Consider the following 22,516-nt stretch of genomic DNA (forward strand, 5'->3'; position numbering starts at 1 on the left):
TGCAGTAATTACAAGTTGTTCTTCAAAAGAAGGAACCTTTTGACCTTTCAGAGGTGTACTACACTTTGCTTTAAAGTTACAGGTTAGATTATAGACTTAGTTTACCTTATTGAAAAAGAGGTTTGTGTTGTAACGGACAGTCTACCGGTAAAAGGTGAAAAGATGTTCAAACCAAACAAAGACTCGATCACTGTCATTAAACTTGACATTAAACCTGAGTACTGCTTGAGAGAGTGGGTGGAATCACACCCCAGGCCTTTCATGCGTGGTAAGACACATGAGCCCGGTGCTGGAGGTGGATTGTTTAAAGGTCATTAGAATAGTTAAAGCACTTAACGGCATTTGCTGCTTCTTTCCAGAAAGAAGAAAAGTCCTGAAAAGGTCACTAATAGACCTTTAAGGTATTATCTATTCTCTCATCAGATAGTGAAAACTACAGACTGTGTATTAAGACGGATGGATTTAGAGCTGTTACAGGGTGACTTTGGCTTCATCCTGCTCAACAGGAGAAGCTGAGACATGCTGTCCATTTGTACATACAGTAAATGGTTAAAGCATGCAATATAACAAAACAATGACAGATGAATGCTAATATTTAAATTTAATGTACATAAATATCTGACTGTATGGTTTTGAAAGCATCTTTGAGTGCACATGTACTTCAAATGTGTGCTCTGAGAGAGTATGAGTCTATATGAGACAATGATTCATTTACATTAGTCTTACAAAGAGTTTATTGATTAGGACTTTTCAGGAGAATTGTAGGCATTAATAATAATTTCTTTTAAAAAAGAGGGCGCTAACATGCATGTATCCAGAGACGTGCCAGACTATTCAGCACTCAATATACTCAAAAAGTCCAGGGAGTCTTGTGGAAGAAATAAAACATTAATAATTACAAGTAACAGGGAAATGTTCTGTCATAGCCCACTGTTAATTATTCCCCTGATCATCCAGGTGCAGGAGAGACAATGTGAGTATACATTCACGCTGCTCAAGCAAACCTCCCCCTCAGGCTGCTCATCAACTTGCTCTTAAACTTCACACATAAACATTCAAGTCATGTCACATCAGACATAATGAGGCAGAAAGACATGGGCTTACGCCTTAAATTAATATATCAAGTATAAAGGTAAGGGGACATTACCTTTATACAGGTAAGGGGACATTACCACCTACACACACACACACGCTTGAATATGCACAAGACTGTTTGTCTATACGTTTTAGTACACTAGGTCCCAGACCAGTTTGGGGAACATCACAAGCGGTTATGTTAGAGCATGATATTATTTGAACTTCTACGTCTCGCCTCAAGGTTTGCCTCCATGCAGTTTCTAATTTTAATCCTTCCAAAATAACAAATACTCTTCTTTCTACACTTAACCTCAAAGTGCTTCTGTTCTTCGACACCTGTGCCGAAAACAATGTGGGAATGTAGCTACCTACCCTGTCCAACAAGCAGAACATACATGTGGAGTGATGATACATGTGTGAAAAGCACTGGGTTTTAAAGCAACAATGTTAGAGATTTCAACAATGTGCGTGACTAAAGCAGCAAAGTTTTCCAAATAATTAAGAGCACGGTGACGACAACTTTAAAACACACCGGTCAAACTGGCTGCAAGCAGTGCGTCTCGGGTCTCAGCATAACTACAGCAGGATTTAAGAAAGTTTACAGATTCTGTTCACGGTTCTGTGGTGATGGGGGGGGGGAATTAAAAGCCTCTTGTGGATTCAGAAGAAGCTGAATAGCAAAATCTGATAATAGCAAACTTAAAGTGATGTCACTTAAGTCAACAGCAGCTGGGGTTCAAAGACTTTACGTTTAAGGACAACAAAGAACAAGCTGATAACATTAAAGGATACTTTAGTGTTACAAACCCGGGTCAAGTGTCAACCTGAGATGTTGAAAAATGAAGCTTCTCAGGTTTCTCAGGTGTGTACTTGAACAAGGGAATTCACATAAAACCCTTTTTTTTACAGCAAAAAAACTTTTACAGACCTGTAAAAAAAAAAAAAAAGTTTGGTCTTGATTGCTCATTTATTGACACTGTATGTGTTGGAGTTAAACAAACAACTAGTCGAAAACAATTAGTTTTGATTAGATTCTTGATTGTGATAGACCAATTGAAAAAAAGAGGTATCCATTGGAGTCAGTATGAAATGAAGTGCTCTAGTTCTCATAGTCTGCATAATAAAATAGACATTAACTGAAATAAAGTCACAAAGAAAAGTCGTATCATTTTAGTCAAAGCAGAGATTCTCATATAAACTTATCAGCTCAACCTATACAGTCAAACATGCTACAGAAAGTTATCCTAATCTTAGTCTAAATAAAAACACATTTTTAAACGTTATATATTTATTTATTCATTATTAGGACTGGGAGTCTTTGATTCTAATTCTTGGGGTAATGATTCGATTTAGAATCTATTATCTAAGTTTATTTTTGAGTTAGTAAAAACTTCAGGATCTAATCCATTCATCTGCCAGACTGGCCAAATATCAGGATGTGGGAAGTGACTGCAAGAAAAAAAAAAAAAAAAAAAAAAAAAAATTTTTTCCAATCTCAGAAGAACTTTAGTCATTTTTTACATAAATTTATTTTTTCCCATCTATTTTTTTTTTAATTTTCAAAGGCATACATTCATATATTGGAGACATAAATTTAATATATGAGCATTGAATTATGTGTCTTTTATTGCTCAACAGCCTTAAACTGAATTTGAAAAGAGACACTCCTCACACAGATTTCTGATGGTCAGATTAGTAAAGGAAGGTGTGAAACAGGGCAAATACAGGTTCAAGTCTTTCTCTTTAAACCTCCACATGAGCCATTTTTTTTTAACAGTGGAAATTCTCCACAAGCTTGTCATTCCTTCCAGTGTGTCAGTGACGCTGTCACACAGCAGCCAGCCGGTCACACATGAAAGGAAAACAAAGGACACTGCTCAGAAGCAGAGCTCAGACCTGAAGTGGCTCAACTGGCTTCACATGTCAACCTTCCAAAAACATTTCCAAACTCCTCCAGAAAAAACAACTCTTCTACAGTAAAGAAAGTTACACCAATAAGTGTGTCGGACTTCTGAAAGTTGTACAGAAAAAATGATTGAAAACTATGTTGCAGTTGTTACACTACTGTGTTTACAGTATAAGACAAATAGTAAGTTTGATTAGCTGACCAGAATGTGAACTTTTTAAATTGGATGTTTTTAACCACTGAAGCCTTGGGGGGGGATAGGTGGGATTCTAGTGATCACATGTACATCACTCATCAGGACATCATCAGTGACAAGCTTGTAAGACAGGCAGGACTGCCGAAATGCCTTATTTTACAGTGAGCAACAGCATACCTGATCATCTGAAACGGTGATGTTTTTAGTGTAGGCGGACACAGCCTACATGTTAGCAGATTATCAAAGAAAAATAAAGCCAGTCAATGGAGTGATGACACAGAAGCAGAAGCGCTCTTACGCTATGTTTAAAAACCCTCTTATATAAATATAGAAGTAAAGTCTGTTTCCGACAAGTAGAAAACTGTTTAAAAACGCGCATTGCAGGGGCGCCAGAGAGCCTCGTGGTTATGTTGTACGTCTCACGTGCAGAGGCTTTATAATCCTCATCGCAGCGATCGTGGCTTCGAATCTGACACCAAACCTTTGCTGTATGTCAACCACCACTCTCTCGTCCCGAACTTTCCTGTCTCTCTTGTACTGTCAATAAAGGCAAAATTGAGTCCCCAAATGACAGATAAAAAAAAAAAACATGCAATGCCTTTTAATGACCAAAAAAAAGAAGAAGAAGAAGAAGCTTGAGGGAAATCAACGCTCGTAAATCAAACATTCAGAAAAATATCATTCTTCTTTGCCTATCAATTAGAAGGTGAACTTTTATGATCTGTAAAGCCTATCTTTTCTGCTGCGGAGATGTGTGCCTTATATCTTTCAGCAACAGTCAGTCACTCAAGTCAAGTCTTGTGCTGCCATCTACTGGCTTAAAGGATGCAGAAAATACATTCAGTACAGAATATCCAGCAACTAAGGAACTAACAAATCATTTCAAGTAGCAAGGAGTCGTGCAGTGTCAGTGATTCGTATTTAGCAGGATTACATTTTTAAAAAATCACTAAGGATAAAGTGTATCTGATGTCTTTTTATTATTCAACTCCATCAAACTCTCACTTCGACTTCCTATAACAATCTCTTTCTCCTCAGAGATCTGTCTTTGCATTATCGCAATACAGAAAACAAGCGATGCTCTCCACCTGCACCTGTTGACGGCTAAATATCAATAGAAGATGCAGGAATGTAAAAAGTCTCAACTCTGTTTGTTTACACTTGTTTCAGTGCCAGCTTCTGATAAAACTGCTGCAAAACTGCGTTTGATCATGAAAGTGTTAATATGCAAACGATCCATCTGGCATGTAACCCTGTGCTACAGGTTTCAGGAAATGCTGTGAGGCTTAAATGAAGTTTGGTCTTATGACTATGTTTGTCAAAGTCGCAAAGATTTCCTGCAACCATTGCATTAAAGTGGTTGTCTCAGGTGTTCAGGGGCGCATGATCTCCCTCGGATACAGGCCGAGACAACTTACCCGAACAATGGGCACAGGGCACACTGACTTATAAGATATGCTTAAAGAGGGTACCATTTGATTTGTTACTTTGGAGAAAACCCAACAGCTGAGGTGGGCTTGATTCCTTTCACATTACTTGTTGAAGAACAAGTAATGTGGCCCCTCATCATTAAATACTGGCTGTCAATAAAAGCTGTATGGACTCTTTCGATTCTTTAAGAGCTGCAGACAGGCTTGCATTCTTCAGGTCTTGAAGCTGAAGGTGGGTGACAGTCAGCGCTCAAAGCATCCACTGAAAATAGGCTAGACCTCTCAACATGTGGTTCATCAAAAAAAGGGAGTGTTCAAAATGGCAAGTATGTAGCTCCAGCTCTGTTGGTAATCAGCTTCATTCGGTGACCATTTAATCAAAGGAAATGTTTACCCATCACACCACTTCTAAAAAGGTATGAAAGTAGCGGTCCCCCATGTAGAGCTGAACATCTTGGCTGCCTAAGTATATCGCCTTACATCGATGAGATATGAACGCTGGTTTAAGGTGTCAAACAAACCCCTAAGGCTAACATGTGCTACATTCCAGCACAGTAACAACAAAGCTTCAATTTCCTTAACGACACCTCGGACAGCTTTAAAAATAAAAAATAAAAAAACGGACTTCTGCTCTTTCGCTTGATGATCTTTATCTTTAGCGCCGGAATCACCAGCAAGTTTACTACTATTTACTAAACCTGTTCATCCACACATTCTTCAGTGACAGCGCAGCAGCCCTGGACTCAAAACAATGATAAGAAAGGACTGAACACTTACCCCTCATTCAGGTCAGGTTTGGTTACTGCAGGTGGGTGCTGTCTCTTCGAGTGTTCGTCTGCAGCTTGGGTATCGGGAAGGTGTGCGTCTTCGATCAGGGCTGACAGCTCAACTGCCACCTGTTCTTGTGCTCTCCTGTTTGTGTCTGTGCCCTGAGTGCTTGAATCCGCCCACTCTGTCTTACTCTGTGGAGCCCTATTGTGTTCAATCCCTGTGGCGTCTGATTGCAGCTCAGTGCCGTTTTCGACAACCTCCACTGCACCTGAAGTATCTGTGAGTGCACTTGTTGCAGTGCTACTGGTGGTTTCTGTGCTGTCAGAGCGTACTTTCACTCCTTTGTTTGCTTCTTCAAGAAGTAAAACTTGCTTGTTTGCCTCTTTAGATAAGGGTGCGATCCTCTCCTTCTCTGAACTCAAGTTACTGGGGGCAGCATGAATATGCACAGAGCTGCTTGTGTCCCTGAAGGCCACATATTGTACCTCTTGCCTGGGTAGTTGCTGCTTTCCATTCGGGTGGGCTTCAGTTTCCAATAACGCGGTCCGGTTTCCTTCCGACCCCTCCCCCGACCCATGCGGCTCACTGGAGGGTGGAGCAAAGTCGCATACCATCAGAGTTTTCACCTGCCCAACCGGTGTGGCTGGTAACTCCTCCGTTCTCTCATCCCGCCACTCTTTCGCTTGTGGAAATGCTGCAGTTGCCTTTTCTTCCACCTGAATCTTCGCATCATTGCCTTGAAGAATCTTTGTTGTTGTGGTTTCCTTTTGCACTGTAGTTTGGCGAATTTCCTCTCTCTTTTCTTCAATGACTTCCTCTCCTCTTTGGCCCATCTCTTTTTCAGAAATCTCCCCCTGCTTTGATAAGTCTTTAAGCAGCCCAATGACCTCTTTCGCCTCTTCTGCCACCTCTGGAAGAGCAGTCATTGCCACTATTTTCTCCTGAGTCTTTGCGTCATTGCCTTCTAATATTGTAGATTTCCAAGTTTGTGAACTATGAAGTCTTAACTGTTGTTGCACTTCAGCTGGTTTACTGATTTCCTCTCTTTTTTCATCCTTGCCTTCCTCATCTCTTTTGGCAATCTCTTTTTCAGCAATCTCCCCCTGCTTTGTTAAATCCTCAAGCACCTCAACAACCTCCTTCACCTCTTCTGTCACCTCTGGAAAAGCTTCAGTTGCTTCAGATTTCTCCTGGATCGTCGCATCAGTGCCTTCAAGAAACCCAGACGTTTCTGAACTCTCGAGTTTGAAGTGATGATGCACTTCAATTTGGCGACTCATTTCATCTCTCTTTTCCTCTTTGTCGCAGACATCCCTTTTGATTATCTCTTTTTCTGCAATCTCCACAGTCTTTGGGAAGTCCTCACGTAGTCCAATGACCTCTTTGAACTCTGTCAAATATTCTTCGACCCTTGAAAACACTGGAGTCGGAACTTCTTTTTCCATAGACTGTGGATCATTGCTGTGAGCAATCTCAGAAGTCCATTTCTCTGATCTCTGGCTTCCAAGTTGTTGGGGTTCTTCAGTTCGGCTAATGACATCATCTATCTTTTCTTCATTGTTCATTTTGACAATAGCCACCTTCATTTCATCCTCATCTCTCTTGCTCATGTCTTTTTCTACTATCTCTCCTTGTGTTGAGAAATCTGTATGCAGCCCAATGATTTCTTTCACCTCCTCTGCCACCTCTGGAAACACTTGAGTTACTTCATCTTTCTCCTGAATCTTTGCATCATTGCCCACAAGCTTTTTAGATGTCCAGTTCACTGAACTCTGGTCAGAAAGTTGTTGTGGTACTCCAGTGTGGCTATAGACATCCTCTCTCTTTTCTTCACCACCGCCCTCATTGCTTAATTTAACAATTAACACCCTCTTTCCAGTCTCATCTTGTTTGCTATTCTCTCTTTCTGTAATCTCCCCCTGCCTTGAGAATTCCTTAAGCAGCCCGACAACCCTTTCCACATCCTCTGCCTCCTCTGGAACCACTTCTTCCTTCATCTGAATCCTTGTATCATTGGCTTCAGGAAACTCCGTTTTCCACGTTTCTCTTAAATGTTGCCGCACTTCAGGTTGCTTACTCGTATCTTCTTTCATATCACAATTGATTCCCTCATTCTGCATTTTGACAATGACCACCCTCAGTCCTCCCTCATCTGTCGGGCTTCTCTCTCTTCCTGCAATCTCCCCCTGCTGTGACAAATCCCCAATGTCTTCTGCTAACTCTTTCACCTCTTCTTTCTCCTGACTCTTCGAACCACTATCTTCAAGAAGCCTAGATGTCCATTTTTCTGAACTCCGTTGATAAACCTCCGTTCGGCTACGAGTATCCTCCATCTTTGTGTTATTTGTTTCCTCATTCTGCATTTTTAACTCATCTGTCTGACTTATCTGTATTTCTTCGATCTTCCCCTGCTCTGAATAGTCATAACGCCCAACAACCTCTTTTAAGTCTCCTGTCGCTCTTGATAATGTTGTAATGACTACTTCTTCCTCCGGACTATTCAGATTATTAACATCAATAAACTTAGATATCAAGGTTTCTGAACTCTGTTGATGCACCTCAGTTTGGCTCAGTTCCTCATTGCTTTCCTCACTCCGCATTTTCACAATCACCACCCTTCGCCCCCTCTCGTCTGTCTGCCTTTTGTCTCTTTCTGCAATCCCTCCCTGCTTTGAAAACTCCTCACCTAGCCCAACAACCTCTTCTGCTGCCTTTGGAAGCACTATAGTTGTGACTTCTTTCTCATACATCTTCGCATTATTGTCTTTAAGAAACCCAGACGTCCAGGTATCGGAACTCTGTTGATACACCTCAGTTTGGCTGTGGATATCCTTGTTTTTTTCATCAGGTGTTCCCTCATTCAGCATTTTTACCATTTCCACCTTCAGGCCTCCCTCTTCCTTTTTTCCTATATCCGTTACTTCCATCTCTGTTTTCTGTGGATTCTGTGCCTGCAGTCCAATGATCTCTTTCGCCCTTTCAACCAAGCGAATTTCTTCTTTTTTATCCAATGTGAACAAATCTCCATCCACGCTGTCCTGTATGTTGTCCTCTTCGGCGCTGTAGTAGACGTCTATGGCACTGCTAGCGTCAGATCCCACGCTCAGATATGTTGGACTCAACGGCCCTTCGTACCCACTCATCTCTTCAGGGGAAACAGCAGAAAATGTCCTCGCTGTCTCGATTTTCAAATCAAGACCCTTAGCTGAATCAATTTTTTCTTCAAGCCCAAGAGAGGTACCGCCAGGTACAGAGCTCAATTCATCTGTGACTAACTCTTTGACCAGGATCACTCTCCGTTTGGGATCTGTAACCTGAGTATCAGTCCCCTGGGATGTTACATAGTCCGAAACAGGAGGGGCAGAGCTTTGGATCACAAGGGCTGGTGTGACAGTGTCTTGAATAAGGCCAGCACTGTCTGATTTTACCTCTGAAAGGGAGCGTGTAAGCTCTGAGTAAGGGACTGTATAACCGTCAGCTGGTTTGGAGCTTAGAGAGGATGTTAGAGATCTGTTGTTGATATCCGAGTCTCTCTGAAGCTCATAAGTAGTAGACATTTCGTAGGAAGTGAGCTTGTAGTTCTTGCTGGAAGACGTCACCATTATCTCACTGAAGGCTGGATTCATGTTGGCAGAGTATGATGTTGATAGGCTAGAGTACAAGGCACTTCTTTCTGTGCGACATTCATCGAAGGTTTGGAGAGTTTCGGATTCAGTGTTGAGATGTTGTACCTCTGTCCGGATTTGAGATGGAGGGGTCGAGAGCGATGACAATACCTCTGAGGTAAAGTTCTGGGGAAAGAGTGACTCGTACAGATCTCCATAAACTTTATTTTGATTGACAGGATTGGTGTTCTGTTTATCGCTAACAGTTGAGGTTTTGGTGGAACTGTCTGCAATTTTGGAAACAGCACTCCTGGTGTTATAAGCCGAGACTTCTTGGAGGACAGAAGACAAATCTGCGGTGGCTGGGTTGGGAGTTGTCTCTGCAGCAGTGGTATTCATTTTGGATTCATTACCTGCTGCATCAGGTGCATATGGTTGATGATTTGGTAATGTAATACTGGTGGATACTGCAGGAGATGTATCTGTTTTTGTGTTCATAAGGGAATCATTGCCACTCAGGCCATTAGTTGGAGGGACTAAGTCAGCAGCTGCTGCCTTGATATCTGAAGTGCCAAGCCCCATTGGAGGCATGTTGGCTTGGAGGGTTGGTAGAGTCTGCTTATCAATAGCAGAGGTGGGTTCTGTCTGAGTTACGAGGGCAGGTGAACTGGCGTCACTTTTCGCCAAGTTGACTTGAACAGGAATATTCTCTTTCTCATGTGATACGTCTGAACTATCCATCTGCAGCTCAGGAATGGTCGCAATCGGTGCTTTTAGGGGTTCTGTATGTATCTCAAGAAAATTAGAACCATTTGTCTGAGGTGTCTTTGCTTCTGGTTGGGTGTTTATAGAGCCAGATGACTTGGATGGTTCAGGTAGAGTGAAGTATGAATCTGACTGATTTGGGCCCACAGGGGGAGGAGAGGGAATGTCAAATTTAGTGGTGGCGTCAAGCACAGGTTGAGATCTACTGATTTTATTTTTGATGTCCTTATCCAACTCCATCTGACTGAGGTCTGCAGGAGGCTAGAAGATATGAATTTACAGTAACACGTATTAAATTTACTTTATGGAAATACATATAATTTCCAGACTTAGATAAGCTTTCTTACATTAGCATTTTTTTTGCATGTAAGGATGGGGATTTAAACCCAGATCTAAACAGGACCTGGTTCTGCATTTTAAAAACAACAAAAATGTATAATAAATCTATAAAGTGATTAAATGAAATCACTGGTGCCAAAACACACGTTGATTGTGTTTAAAGTGTTTGAATACACCAAAATGAAGTCACCTTCGACTGTCTTTTGTTTGAAAAAAACTCACCCAAACTTTGTAGCTAACCCAGTTAGAAAATAGTAATTAAAGGTTGAAATCATTGTGATGTGCTCAAAATCGGACCAAAAAAACTGTATGTTTTCATAATTAATGTCAGGAGAAAAACTGTAATGTTGAGGTAATAATAGTCACTAATAGTGGTAGCGATAAGGACCCTGTCTAGATTATAAAAATCCCCAGACCTTTAAGCATGCAATCAAGACACAGGACAGAGTATCATGTCACCATATATAAATGTCGCTGGTGGTGTTTCAAAATCCCTTAAGGTTGTTAATCAACACCCACTACTGGTTCAAAGGAATCCCTAAACCTGCTGAACCTCTTTCGCCCCTCCAATTAGCACAGTCATTACATGTCTGCGTTGGTTAGCAAACTAGTTAAAAAACTCTTAACAGCCTTTTAACATTCCCGCAGCATCATTCGGCGCATGTTCACCTGATGATTATAAGTCAAATATTGACTCTTTTTATGGTTCTCTTCTGAGTTTCAGCCATCTTAAGCTAACAGCAGTTGGCAGCTAGCTGTATCTGTCTACCGTTTGTTGCTAAATGTAAGTCACATTTAGGTTTTAGAGCTTTTCCAGTGATCCTGGAGACCTGACATATAAAGTATGAGTTAAAACTCAGTAATAGTTTCATAGTTTTGGGGACAATGCAGTTTAAAAAGGGACAAACTTTACAAGGAAACGATCATGGCACCTTTTTTTCCATTTATTCATTTTTGACAGAAAAGTATTGATTACAATTCAGTTGAAAGACAAATTGATTGTTAGGATACTTTGACAGGAGATAATTTAAAACTAGAGTTGTAACAATGTTACAAGATGTTTGAAATAACAATTTTGCCAATTCACAATGTTTGTTTTATGATGTCTTTCAATGTTAGACTCCCACAATGCCACCAGTTTGCCAAAGAAAACAAATTAGAGTTTGTTCCATGGGTGACTTCCTCTGCCAAATTAAAAACCTTTTCTCTGAATGAGTAACTTGGTGTACACAACATAACCATCAACTACTGACACTAGATCATGCCACATTATCCTCCAATATGCCAATGTCTGTCAACACAGCTAATATTGGCTGATACCGATGTTGAATGGATTAATCGGGGCATCCCTATTTAAAACTTTATATTGATGTTTTCAGATACATTTCAGAATAAGTAAATCAGATATGAAGATTGAAAAATATAGATATAATATGATGGAAAATTATTGTAATGCAATCTATTTTCCATTTTTTTAAAAAAAATGCTGCATATTGTCCAGGACATATTTAATGTGTATTTTTAAATGTCTGAGATGAAACGTCAAAATGCAGTGGATGTGAAAAACAACCTTCTGGGTTTTTAAAAGACTTTCCTCGGTGTTAATCTCAGAAAAACAAACGCTTAACCCTGAACTAGTGGTACAAACATTTATAAAGATTTTATATTAACATCAGAGAGGCTATGTTAAAAAATAATGAACATGAAGCTGCATAAGTGGCACCACATTTCCCAAGTTAGAAAAGAGAGAGATAAGGAAGAGTGTTACCTCTTCTTGCTCTTCAATCCCGCTGCTTTGAAGGCCAAAAGCGCTCTTAGACAGACCCTCTTCATCCCTCTTCTTCCTTCTCTTGAGACCAAAAGACAAGGTTGCAAACTTGTTGGGCTTACGGAGGTCCATTTCTGAGTAGCTGAGCTCTTTACCCTGAGGTGAAGAGAGAGGATAAATGAGGGATGGGAAAAAGAAATGCAGGGAGAAGAGGGAGGAAAAGTACATATATATTCATGTTCCTGAATATAAACATTATGTCAAACGCTTCTGAAGATTTATGACACTTCAGATGAGATTTATGGAGTTGTAATTTTTATGGCCTGCTGTCTATGAAAATCTCTTCCTGTCATTTTTTTTTTTAAACGATGATGGATCTAACAAACTCTACCGCTGACTAAATAACTATGACCTGACACCAAACACTACCTCTTTCATCGGTAAGAATGAGGATGTTGCATGAAGAAAAATTATTCCAAGAATTACAAACAAGCAAAATGGTTTACACCCTAACTTCATTCCAAGCAGTAAAAGCTGCTCCACCCTGATGAGTGACAAGTCCAACGTGATCTGCTAAACCTTGTTGCTATTTGTGAAGATTTACCCAACTTTGGCCCCTGAAAGATACTACATTTGATTTCTTCTATTGTGAACTGTTGCACATAATGAAGCTGTTTTTTTTTTTAAAGCATTTAGCTTTTATTTGATAGGACAGTGGACAGAGTAGGAAAATGAAGAGACAGTAGGGAATAACATGAAGGAATGGGAACACAGTTGAGACTTGACCTTCAAGAGGCTCTGTTTCCTCTGTACATGGGGTCATCACTGCTAGGCCATCAGTGCCCCAATAATGAAGCCTCTGGTGTATCATAGAATTGCAGCCAGTGTGGGGGATAGTTAATCATCATATACAAAAGAGCAACTTGCTGGTTTGTTTTCAAACAAAAATCTTGAGGTAAAGGTACAAAACATCTTTATAACATTGTCATTCCCGTTTTTTTTTTTTTTTTAATATTTGACCACATTTTCATATGTCCTAAAACCTTAGGAGAGCACTTATTATCACCCAGGCTTTCCTTATAACATGTTTGATTATAAGATACTAAAGTGTGCTCCTGCAGGCAAACCCTGATTGAAATGATGAAAAGGATTGTTTTTTTTCCGGTGATTACGGATGCATGTTTTCTTGAATGACGATGACAAAGGACGATGACAACACATGGATGTCTGTCACTGCCATGGTTTTTTTTTTTTTAAACAGGGTGTGCCTGCTTAAATACCTCCGTCTATGATGGATAATTTGGATGGTATGAGATGAAGCAATAGACAACAATCAAAGAGTGTTAAGTCGAGTCTGGGGTGGGTGGACAGAATAACTCTGCCGACTAAGATGCTTTTAGAGTCAATCTGTTTGTGCATAAGAACACTAACTCGAAGCAGAGATGAAAGGTCTGTTAATGGAAAGATAAACAGCCACACACAACATTCTTTGTAAATGTAGCACTGTGAATCCAGCAGCTCCATCACCTGTCTAAAGGGCCTTTAAAAGAGAAGTTGCTGATCCGCTTATCAAAAGGTGAAAAGTTAAGCAACATGCGTCTATTTTGTGCATCGTTTTGAGTCTTCATTTTAGACTTTAAATAATGACGGATGGTTATTATGACGTAATGTCTCCGACATCGGCGAGTGGAATTCAGCCCACACAAAGATGTAAATGTCACGGCTCTTTTGTTTGATCATAAATACATTTTGGCATTTTACAGGCTGTGTGTTGTTGAGATGAAGGTTCGAGGTCATTGTGAAGGGAGCAGTTTCAAGGAAAAAGAAAAAAAAATAAATAAATAAAAATTAAGACTGCATGTGCTACAGGTCCTAAGGCAACACTGCAGGGAAAAGAAACAAGATAATTCATTGTTGGTCGTGAACCTGATCTCAAGTGGATCAAACTGCTACTAAAAAGAATAACAAATTCATAAGATCTTCTCTTCTGACGGTGCGTATAGTTCAACACCAGCAGAGTCATTGAGGATTGTTGCACAACAACATACTTCTGATATTAAAAGTATACATCCACAAGTCCAGGGTGTAACCCGCCTCTCGCCCAATGGTAGCTGGGATTGGCTCCAGCCCTCCGTGACCCCGAACGGTAAAAGCAGTATAGACAATGGATGGGCGGAATGAAGTATGCATCCCCTGAGGTGACATGATAGCTAAGAACAACACAGGGAAGTGTTAAGCACAGTTTATTGGACGTTTAAAATAAGTTTGTCCAAACACCCGTTTTAAAAAGCATGCACTTTTTTGAAGTACCCATGTCACCGCTACACACGTTGCAAAAGCTTTGTACATCATTCAGCATCTTGTGGTTTTGTGAACAAACACAACTACATGCCTGCTTTTAATTACAGTTCTCCTTCTCTTATATCAAACCCAGTCTGCATGTTCATGCGTCAAATGTTTTGGTTAGCTTGTGCTATTTGAGCATTACTGTATTTTGTGTGCTATCAGAAGTCACAGTTACAAAATACACTTCCTGGATTTCAAACTCATATGCTGAACTGTACATAGCTTCTGCAACACAGCTGAATTACAAATCATAATTTGAAAGTGACAACTATTTATATTTCCATGCCATTGTGTCACACAGGTCTCAGCTTCGAGGCAGTCAGATCACACTGTAATTGAGCTTCACCTCAACATTGTTGTTTAGTTGAGCTCTGGCGCCCTCTTCTGGACGGAATACAAGATGTTGGTATTAAATATGTTTATGAAGTATGCAACCATTATGTAACTGCGTTGAATCCCATCAGACTGAGCAGTCACAATGAGTTTTGTTTGTGCTGTTTTTGGAGTTTTGGCGCCCTCTACAGGTAGTTATATGTGTTGCAGTAACCTGAACTCAAACGTTTCTTATTGTGGGTGAAATTTATTAAAAATGATAATAGTTTTGATAATGTCCAGAAGTAGTTAAATAAATTTTTTTAGAAACAATACGGTTTTCCTTTTCAATTAATGAAGACAAAGGTTTCACGTGAGTGCATGCTTGTGAGTGTAAGAGGTTCATAATGTTGCAAGCCCTTGAGGGAGATTGAGGCGTATAGCTGGAATGCAGAAACCGTTAAATTTTCCCCATAATGGAGCCATTTTCCCATGTCAAAGACCCAACAATTAGCCCCCAGGATTATTCTGGTCCAGACAGGTTTCACTCTGACCTGTTCGTAAAGGTGCCAAGAGAAAGCTACAAGCATGAGAAATAGTATTGTGCCCCAGTTACTCACAAACCCAAACAAATATTTTCAAAGAAATACTGCAGATGATTAAAGATTTCTGTGATTCCATTTTTATCGTACATTTTAAGGTGGAACAATTGACAGACAACAGATGATTGTAAATTTAAAATGTGCTAAATCATGCTTTAACTGAGAATCATCCTGTAGTCTTCGAGACAGCTGGACAGAAGTGGGACAAGGTCATTGTCTCGAGGGGAGTCCCTAGTAAAGACAGACAAGTCGAACAATCAAAAGTCCTAACCTTTGAAATTTTGAGTTGAAGTCGTGTGACTCGAGTCCATAGCTCACTTCAGCGTTATGAGCCCCCAAAAAGAATCAGTTTCCTTTCGATTTCTAACAATTGAGGGAAAAGAAGTCTGCCAAAATAACAACATTACGATGCAGATTTGTTAAGAATAATCTGTAAAGCTTTGTCAGGTCTTTCATCAAGAAGAGAAGAAACCGACTTCTGAAGCGTACTTTTGTTGACTTGAGGTGGGCTCCATCACGTCTGCATTCCAGGCAGTCAGTGAATTTAAAAGCTGATTGGCTTTGTGACACTGAGTCGAGCAGATTTGTGTCTCAAGATGAATGTTTTTGGATCCAGAACGTCACCTTGTCTTTTATGCAGATTTTTGTTTATTTACACAAAATAACCTTCGTCAGAATCGATTTCTGTGATCAGGTTATCAGCATGGAATAACTGCCTGTTTTATTGCTGTCCACACGGACTGTTTTTCCTGCACACACCAGAGCCTGTTGATATGTAAATGGCCAATACAGCTCCAACTACAAATGTGCTGGAAACAGGAACACCTTACATGTTGAAAATCCAAACAGCCGAGTACAGATTATGCGCTCCATACAGACGAGAAGTCCTCAGTGTATTAACCATTGGTTGAACTCCATCCCTCAAACCTTTTGCTGCAAGTAGTTCACAAACACTTTTAATGTAGATACCTAGCTGACCTGAACAAATTCTACTCGGTGAGTTAGAGTACTTTTTGTGATAAACTTGATATTTCCTCCAGGAGGTTTTGAGATATTGCGTACACAAAAAGGACTTTTGGTGGACAGAAATATTTGACAGCCTGAAAGCATAACGCCTCTGGCCATGGAGCTCCTACTCCAGCGCAATGAACTGATCAGAAAACAGGTAATACTCCACCACAAGGGGGCGACCTCAGCTAGGTGTTAAGCAGTATTTTAGAAACCTTCGAGTGCCGAGTCTGTCAGAATAGCTGGCATACTTGGATTACTCATGATTGCGGTCATAATGATAACCTGTAATTAAAGCGTTGATTAATGTTGATGCCAAGGATGACTGAACATAGTCTGCATGACAAAAATGTAAATGCTGTCTGCATGTCACATTAAAATAGAAACATGTATTTCACCCAAACAAAAGGCCCATTATATACAAACCTTTAAAGAGGAAAAACTATAATAATGATCAGAATTGTGTGCATGTAATGGAAAGATACAGAATTCAAAACAATGGTCAGCTTTATGTTAGATAAGTTTGATGACTTCCTCAAATAGGACTCAAAAAAAAAAAAAAGGTTGTTGTCAGAAGCCTGGCCAGATTCATAGCTCTAGTCACTGACCTTGATGATTCATTGACATAAGTGTCTCTTTCCTGCTTGCTCACGAATGTTTAAATCAACAACTGAGTTTAGGTTCATTTTTAGCTTGACCTATTTTATTCTTAATTCTTGCGTTTCTCACACTGACCTGATCTGAGGAAAACTCAAGAGGTTACCAAAGTTCATCAATACTTTGTAAGGGCATGCAACTAATGCTTTCAGCCTCCTGCCTTCATCAGGTAGTTCCACAGATTGTATGGACGTACATGCACCGGAACAGCTTAGTACAAAACTGACCATATAGCAATTGACACTGACAGCTCTCTTCAATGTCACTGCATATTTACATCTATGATCACTGATTTGCATGTACACCTCATCATTTGACTGTGTCAGTGCTCCTCCTGTGACCTTGCATCTCTCACTACTCAGGCTGCCATCAAGTAGTAAGGGGCGGAGCCAGTTAATTTGTTGTCCAAATTACGTTCCTTAATGCTAAGTAAATATTGACTGTTCTAAACAAGACAGAAATGAGGGGAGAGCATGTGTCTATGATGCTAAACCTTCAATGTTTTAGTAAAAAAAACAAACCTGGAGGCAATCATTGAAAACAAATATACACTGTAAAAACAGGTAAAAAAAAAAAAAAACAGAAACCCTGCATGGGTTTCTGTTTTGTTGTTGTTGTCAAAGAGGGGGGACTGTTGGTCATTTTGATAACAACTTGAGAAAGTTGCTGGACTGACCTTCGATCTGGGTGCAGTGGCGTACAGAGAAGTCTTCTTCTTGTCCGAGAGGTTGTTTTCAGCCCAGGCCTCTCCATCCTCTTTGCCAGAAACGACAGGACTGAGGGGCACACAGTTAGAGAGTTGGATTTAGTGGAGTCTCTACACACTGCTTTTATGTAAAAACATATTTAAGAATACTTAAAAGACTCTCGCAGAAAAAGGAAGAAAAAGGAAAGTGCATTTAAAAAGTGCAGATAGGTAAAACATTTGAAGCCCTTCGTTTTTGTACTGGTCCATGTACAGCACAGTATACAGTTAGATCAAGGTTGTGCATAAGGGAAACTACATGCGTCACACATCTCGACACATGTCATCCCATCGCAGAATCCTCGGTGCAGGGAAAATATTCCACCTACCAAAATAAAGCAGTCAATCATTGCTTTAGGAATGCTGAAAACAACCGGCTGTGCAGAGAGTGATATTGTGTTCAAGCGAACAGAGTCTAAGCAAAATGGACTTTTCTTCTCTTTCATTATTTTTTGTGCCTTTATCTCATAGACAGGACAGTAGATAGAGTTAAAGAGAGACCCAGACCCAGTCTGCCTGCTTTGAGGACTAGAGTATTTTGAGGATTATAGTATTCTACAGGCGCCCAAACTAACCACTTGAACAGAGGCGCACCCATGCAAGACCAATTCAAGGGTTAATAATAAATCTAGCTAGAAGCTACATTACAAGTGACTTGAAATCAAGCAGTGAACTCCAGGGTTATAGCCACATAACCTTTAAAACTCATTGTCATAGACTGTAAATAATAATCCTTAACTTTCAGTCAACCTAACGACAGGCAGAGAGCTGGAGCTGAGGAGGGTTTCAAGCCTCCCGACAAACTTGTTACTTCACTCCCACCTGTCAATCATGTCAGCTGAGCATCTAACCAAGGACGACACGTATCATTCAGAAAATAAAAAGGATGCTTTTTTTTTATTACCCTCTTACAAGGGGTGCCAAGAGGGGTAATAACTTATCAGACTAATGTAGTTTTTTTGTACCAGGCTGTAAACAAGTTTAATTCTTCTGCAGATATTGGCTCCCACTGGTGTTTAAGGGTAAGTGAGTGCCGAGTTCAACAAGCTGGTTTCCTTTAGTTTTAAAAGCTCTGGAAAGCTACAAACACAAAACACAAATCTTAATCTGTAGTAAATAGACGGGTTAGCTAGCTAATTTGCCAGCTAAATAAATTAACCAAGGGCATTGAAAAACCATTCACTCCTCTAAACCACCCGACACCCGCCCTCTATTCCAGATCTGGTATAGTTTGAAAAGCAGCATGGTAACCACCACAATGCAGAAACACAAACCATTGGTTTAGGTCAAGATGGCAGAATCAGTAGTTACACAAGCATTGCACAAAACAAGGCATAAGCATCTACAAGCAAAAATAAAACTTTTCTTTAACCGTCCTTTTCTGTGAAGAAATATGGCTTTTTACTTCCTCCTACTCATAGTTTATGAAGTGGGCACCAGTGTGAGGCCGAATGAGCTTCAGAGTCAACAGAGACACACCATAAATAATGACACGCTGTCACCACATCAAATATTGGCTACAAAGGCCACCTGAAACACAAAAGCTGTTTTCCGTTGTGCAACTGGATCAAACAGGAAGCCAAATGACAAGCACACATGAGTAGCAGCCTCATAATTAAGACAAATGTCATCTTAAACACCATGCATATTGACAGGTGTGCACACAGTAGGCAAACAAGATTTCATTCTCTATTTTATAGGAAAATCTTTGACCTTTTTCTGTTTCTACACTGGTGTCAGCTGTTCGGACCACTCCACGTTTAAAGCCTAATGCAGCTTCACCATGGGGAGTGGGAAACTAAAGTGGGTTCAGATAGACACACCACAGACAAAAAACAGATAGACAAACACACTTACGAACGCATACAGACACAAAACAGAACGTGATGTCTGTATTTGTCTTTCCTTGTGCAAAACAGCATCCCTTAAAGAAGTCAGCTGATAAACAGAGTCGGAGACTCAAAAGCTCTTTTGTTTTCATTTAGACGGCCAGAGATAACAGGAAGAGTCATATCTTTGTCCCCGGGGGATGTTTGTTGACATGTCAACACGTAGGGTACCCAGGAACATACACAGGCTTCAACTCTGTGAACTCGCAACACCTGATATTCTTACGAAAAGAATCTAATGCGCGTCTTGATTTAGTATTTAGTTCAACAGGATGTAACTGAGAGATAGAAGTGCCTTTGTTGCTTTCTCTGGCAGTGTACTAAAATGTGAGAATGGTTGTTTGCATAAGAACAGGACTGGGTGAGACAAGAGTGGAGAGGAGGAAGCTAAAGTCAGGCCTAAGTGCAGTGAAACGTGCATATTTGCATTCATAAGCTATACAAACTAGCATGCTCTTGCTACAGTCACACCACAGGATTTCAGTATTCAGATGGGCTACTATTGGCTCTACATATCAGTCAGCTAGCAGGAAGAGTTTGTTGTCTATGTGGAGGAATCAGCTAATTGTTAGCCGAGCATACGGACAGTAAACATGGCAAACACGGCAAGCTAGCTCTGCTCAAATGCTTTTTAAAAATCCTCCTAGCCACATCTGAATACATTTCATGAGTAATAGTTTACAGAAGGTGTTGTCTTAAACTTAGCTAGCTGTTTCCCTGTTCTTTCCAGTCTACCTACAATAACTGCAAGTTATAGCTACATCTACTGTAGAGACAGAAAGTGTAGGCTAACCAATTGTATTAAACTCTGTAAAAGTTAAATTACTTTGTCCCCTGAAACCCTGTTGGATGAAATTGGACTCCAATGTCCCATTGAAATTTACGAGTAATAATAACATTTTTAAAGATAGAACTAAAACAGTATTTGTTCCCTTGGTGTGCCTAGTAAAACGTGTCATTGTTTTTAAGCATGTGGGACATGCTTAACCAGAACACAAGAGATGACACATAACTATGTAGGTCATTCTACGTTGTTTTATACTTTGTTTAGGAAAAAGTATGTCATTACCACAGTGGAATTCTTTTATTGGGCTTTAACTGCAACTTAATGTTGCTGTTTTCAAAGGAGAGCCTGACTAGTGAATTTTTAGATGGGCTACAATCATCACAGAAGCGTCTCAAAAAAACTAACTGTTGTCAAAACTCGTCACCTCAGTCCGCTGCAGCTACAACGCCTTGGACATATAAACAACCAAAGGATGACCGCAGCATGCACTGGCGTTCTGTGAAGTGAATCATGCAGGATAGTCATGGCTCTCCTGCATGGATGAAAACACAACCCTGCAGAGACAGCTCATGAATGCTCACTGCTCCTGAATCATTTGCAAACTGGTGAAACCTGCAAAACTGCTGCATTTAAATATTTAGTCAATAAGTTACCTCATACTGTTTGCAGAGATGGAGGATCCTCTATACCTTACGTCTGACTGATACTTAAAGGTCCAGGCATTTGCGATCAATGAGACCCTTTAAAAGGGAACAATAGACTGAATGGGACTGATAAAAAATGTACCGTACACCAGTGTTACTACCAGCCACCATTGATATTAAAAACAAAGCTTTTTACCTTCCCTAACCTCATGTCTATGAATTCCTCTCACATTGAACTGGCCTGTCCATATTGACCATACAATAGAAAAGTAAAGCAAAAATTCCACCTCAGGAAGGATGTCAGACAAATTGTTTAAACACGCTGCACTATTTAGACATGCACTCACACACAGTGCTGTTCTGATCGGCCATTTCTATCATTTTACAGCGATCCTGTCTTGTCCCTGTAACACCTTGACATTGGAGGCTACTAACTCCAATGTCTACAAATCAGTGGGATGACCTGGTCTTATGTTTATGCCTCTGTGACATCTACACAAAATAAGCGAGATATTAGAGGGGGAACAAAGATCCGACCACATTATGTGCCATTACATCAGTCTATCTGTTGTTCTTCTTGTTTTACACAATACCTGTGCTTGCTACATGTTTCTTCTAGACAATTCAATACAAACCATCATTATAGTATGAATGCGTAGCCATCATGTTTATGGGAGCTGTGGCTCAGTTGTCAGAGATGTCTCTCAACCGGAAGGTCGAGGGTTCACGCCTCAACCTTCCGAATTAGACTCGTAAAGCCTTCTGACCACTTTATAAACTCAATTCCAATTACCATAACCAGAAGTCCACTTCATAGGTTAAAAATGTTTTGCTAAAAAGGTCGATTAATTTTTCAAATTCACTGTAAAAAAAAAAAATCAGACTTTTGCATTCTGTCGCGATGAATTGCACAGGCCTAGTAGTTCATCAGTCATAATGTTTCTGCTATGGACTTAAAGCAAACTCTCTTCATGTAATCATTGTCTATCTCTTCCTATGCAAAGATCACAAGTTCCACAATGACGTGAGTCATTGTGATTGTTCTGAATAATGTCAGAAATGTAGACCCAGTTGCAATCTGAGCTTCAGCTGTGACTAGAAGATGTTACCAATGTGTATCGTTTTGCACAATGACGGTATGTGTGTGCATTTGTGTCATTGATTAGTGGCTTCATTAAAATGCGGTTGGCATGTGGAGCGGCAGGTTTCTCTAAAGCACATCCATTAATCCATAACTCAGCTCGAGAGCCCAACAGACCTTTCCACATACTGAAACTCTGGGTGTGTTCGGAAAGACAACTGTTGTAATTTCATACAGCAGCAGAGGTTAAGTTTCAAATATGTCCCTTTCGACAATGACATCCTCTTGAACTGTGTGAAATGCTGCCATCAAAACAAACAAATTCACTTTAAGACGCCAGACTATTTAATCCTCAAATCTTTGCATGATAAAACCTTGGACGAGGATTTAAACTTAATCCTTAACTAACAACAAGAACAGATTTACTCCATGTCTGGATTTAACTCTGATCAGGGACAATCGTCTACAAGGTCAACAATTACAGACTGCATTCATACAGCTAATTTAATAGCTAATGATCACCTTAAAGAAGTGAATGTGATAAACAATGAGCCGGTGAGAGGCTATTAAGGTAAATAGAATATTTCA

General features: G+C 40.1%; 1 protein-coding gene across 1 annotated transcript in view; it reads right to left on the reverse strand.

Annotated features, from left to right (window-relative positions):
- The window catches only part of crybg2 (crystallin beta-gamma domain containing 2), a 47,059-nt gene that overhangs the window by 21,437 nt on the left and 3,106 nt on the right, over nucleotides 1-22,516 (reverse strand). Inside the window, exons 2-4 of the mRNA XM_079367645.1 lie at nucleotides 17,459-17,558; nucleotides 11,858-12,013; nucleotides 5,387-10,011 (exon numbers count right to left, since the gene is read on the reverse strand). Of these exons, the coding sequence (XP_079223771.1) occupies nucleotides 5,387-10,011; nucleotides 11,858-12,013; nucleotides 17,459-17,558 (4,881 nt within the window). The remainder of the gene's footprint in view (nucleotides 1-5,386; nucleotides 10,012-11,857; nucleotides 12,014-17,458; nucleotides 17,559-22,516) is intronic.

Source organism: Symphodus melops (genome assembly GCF_947650265.1).
Source record: "Symphodus melops genome assembly, chromosome: 18".
In the NCBI taxonomy this organism is placed as follows: domain Eukaryota; kingdom Metazoa; phylum Chordata; class Actinopteri; order Labriformes; family Labridae; genus Symphodus; species Symphodus melops.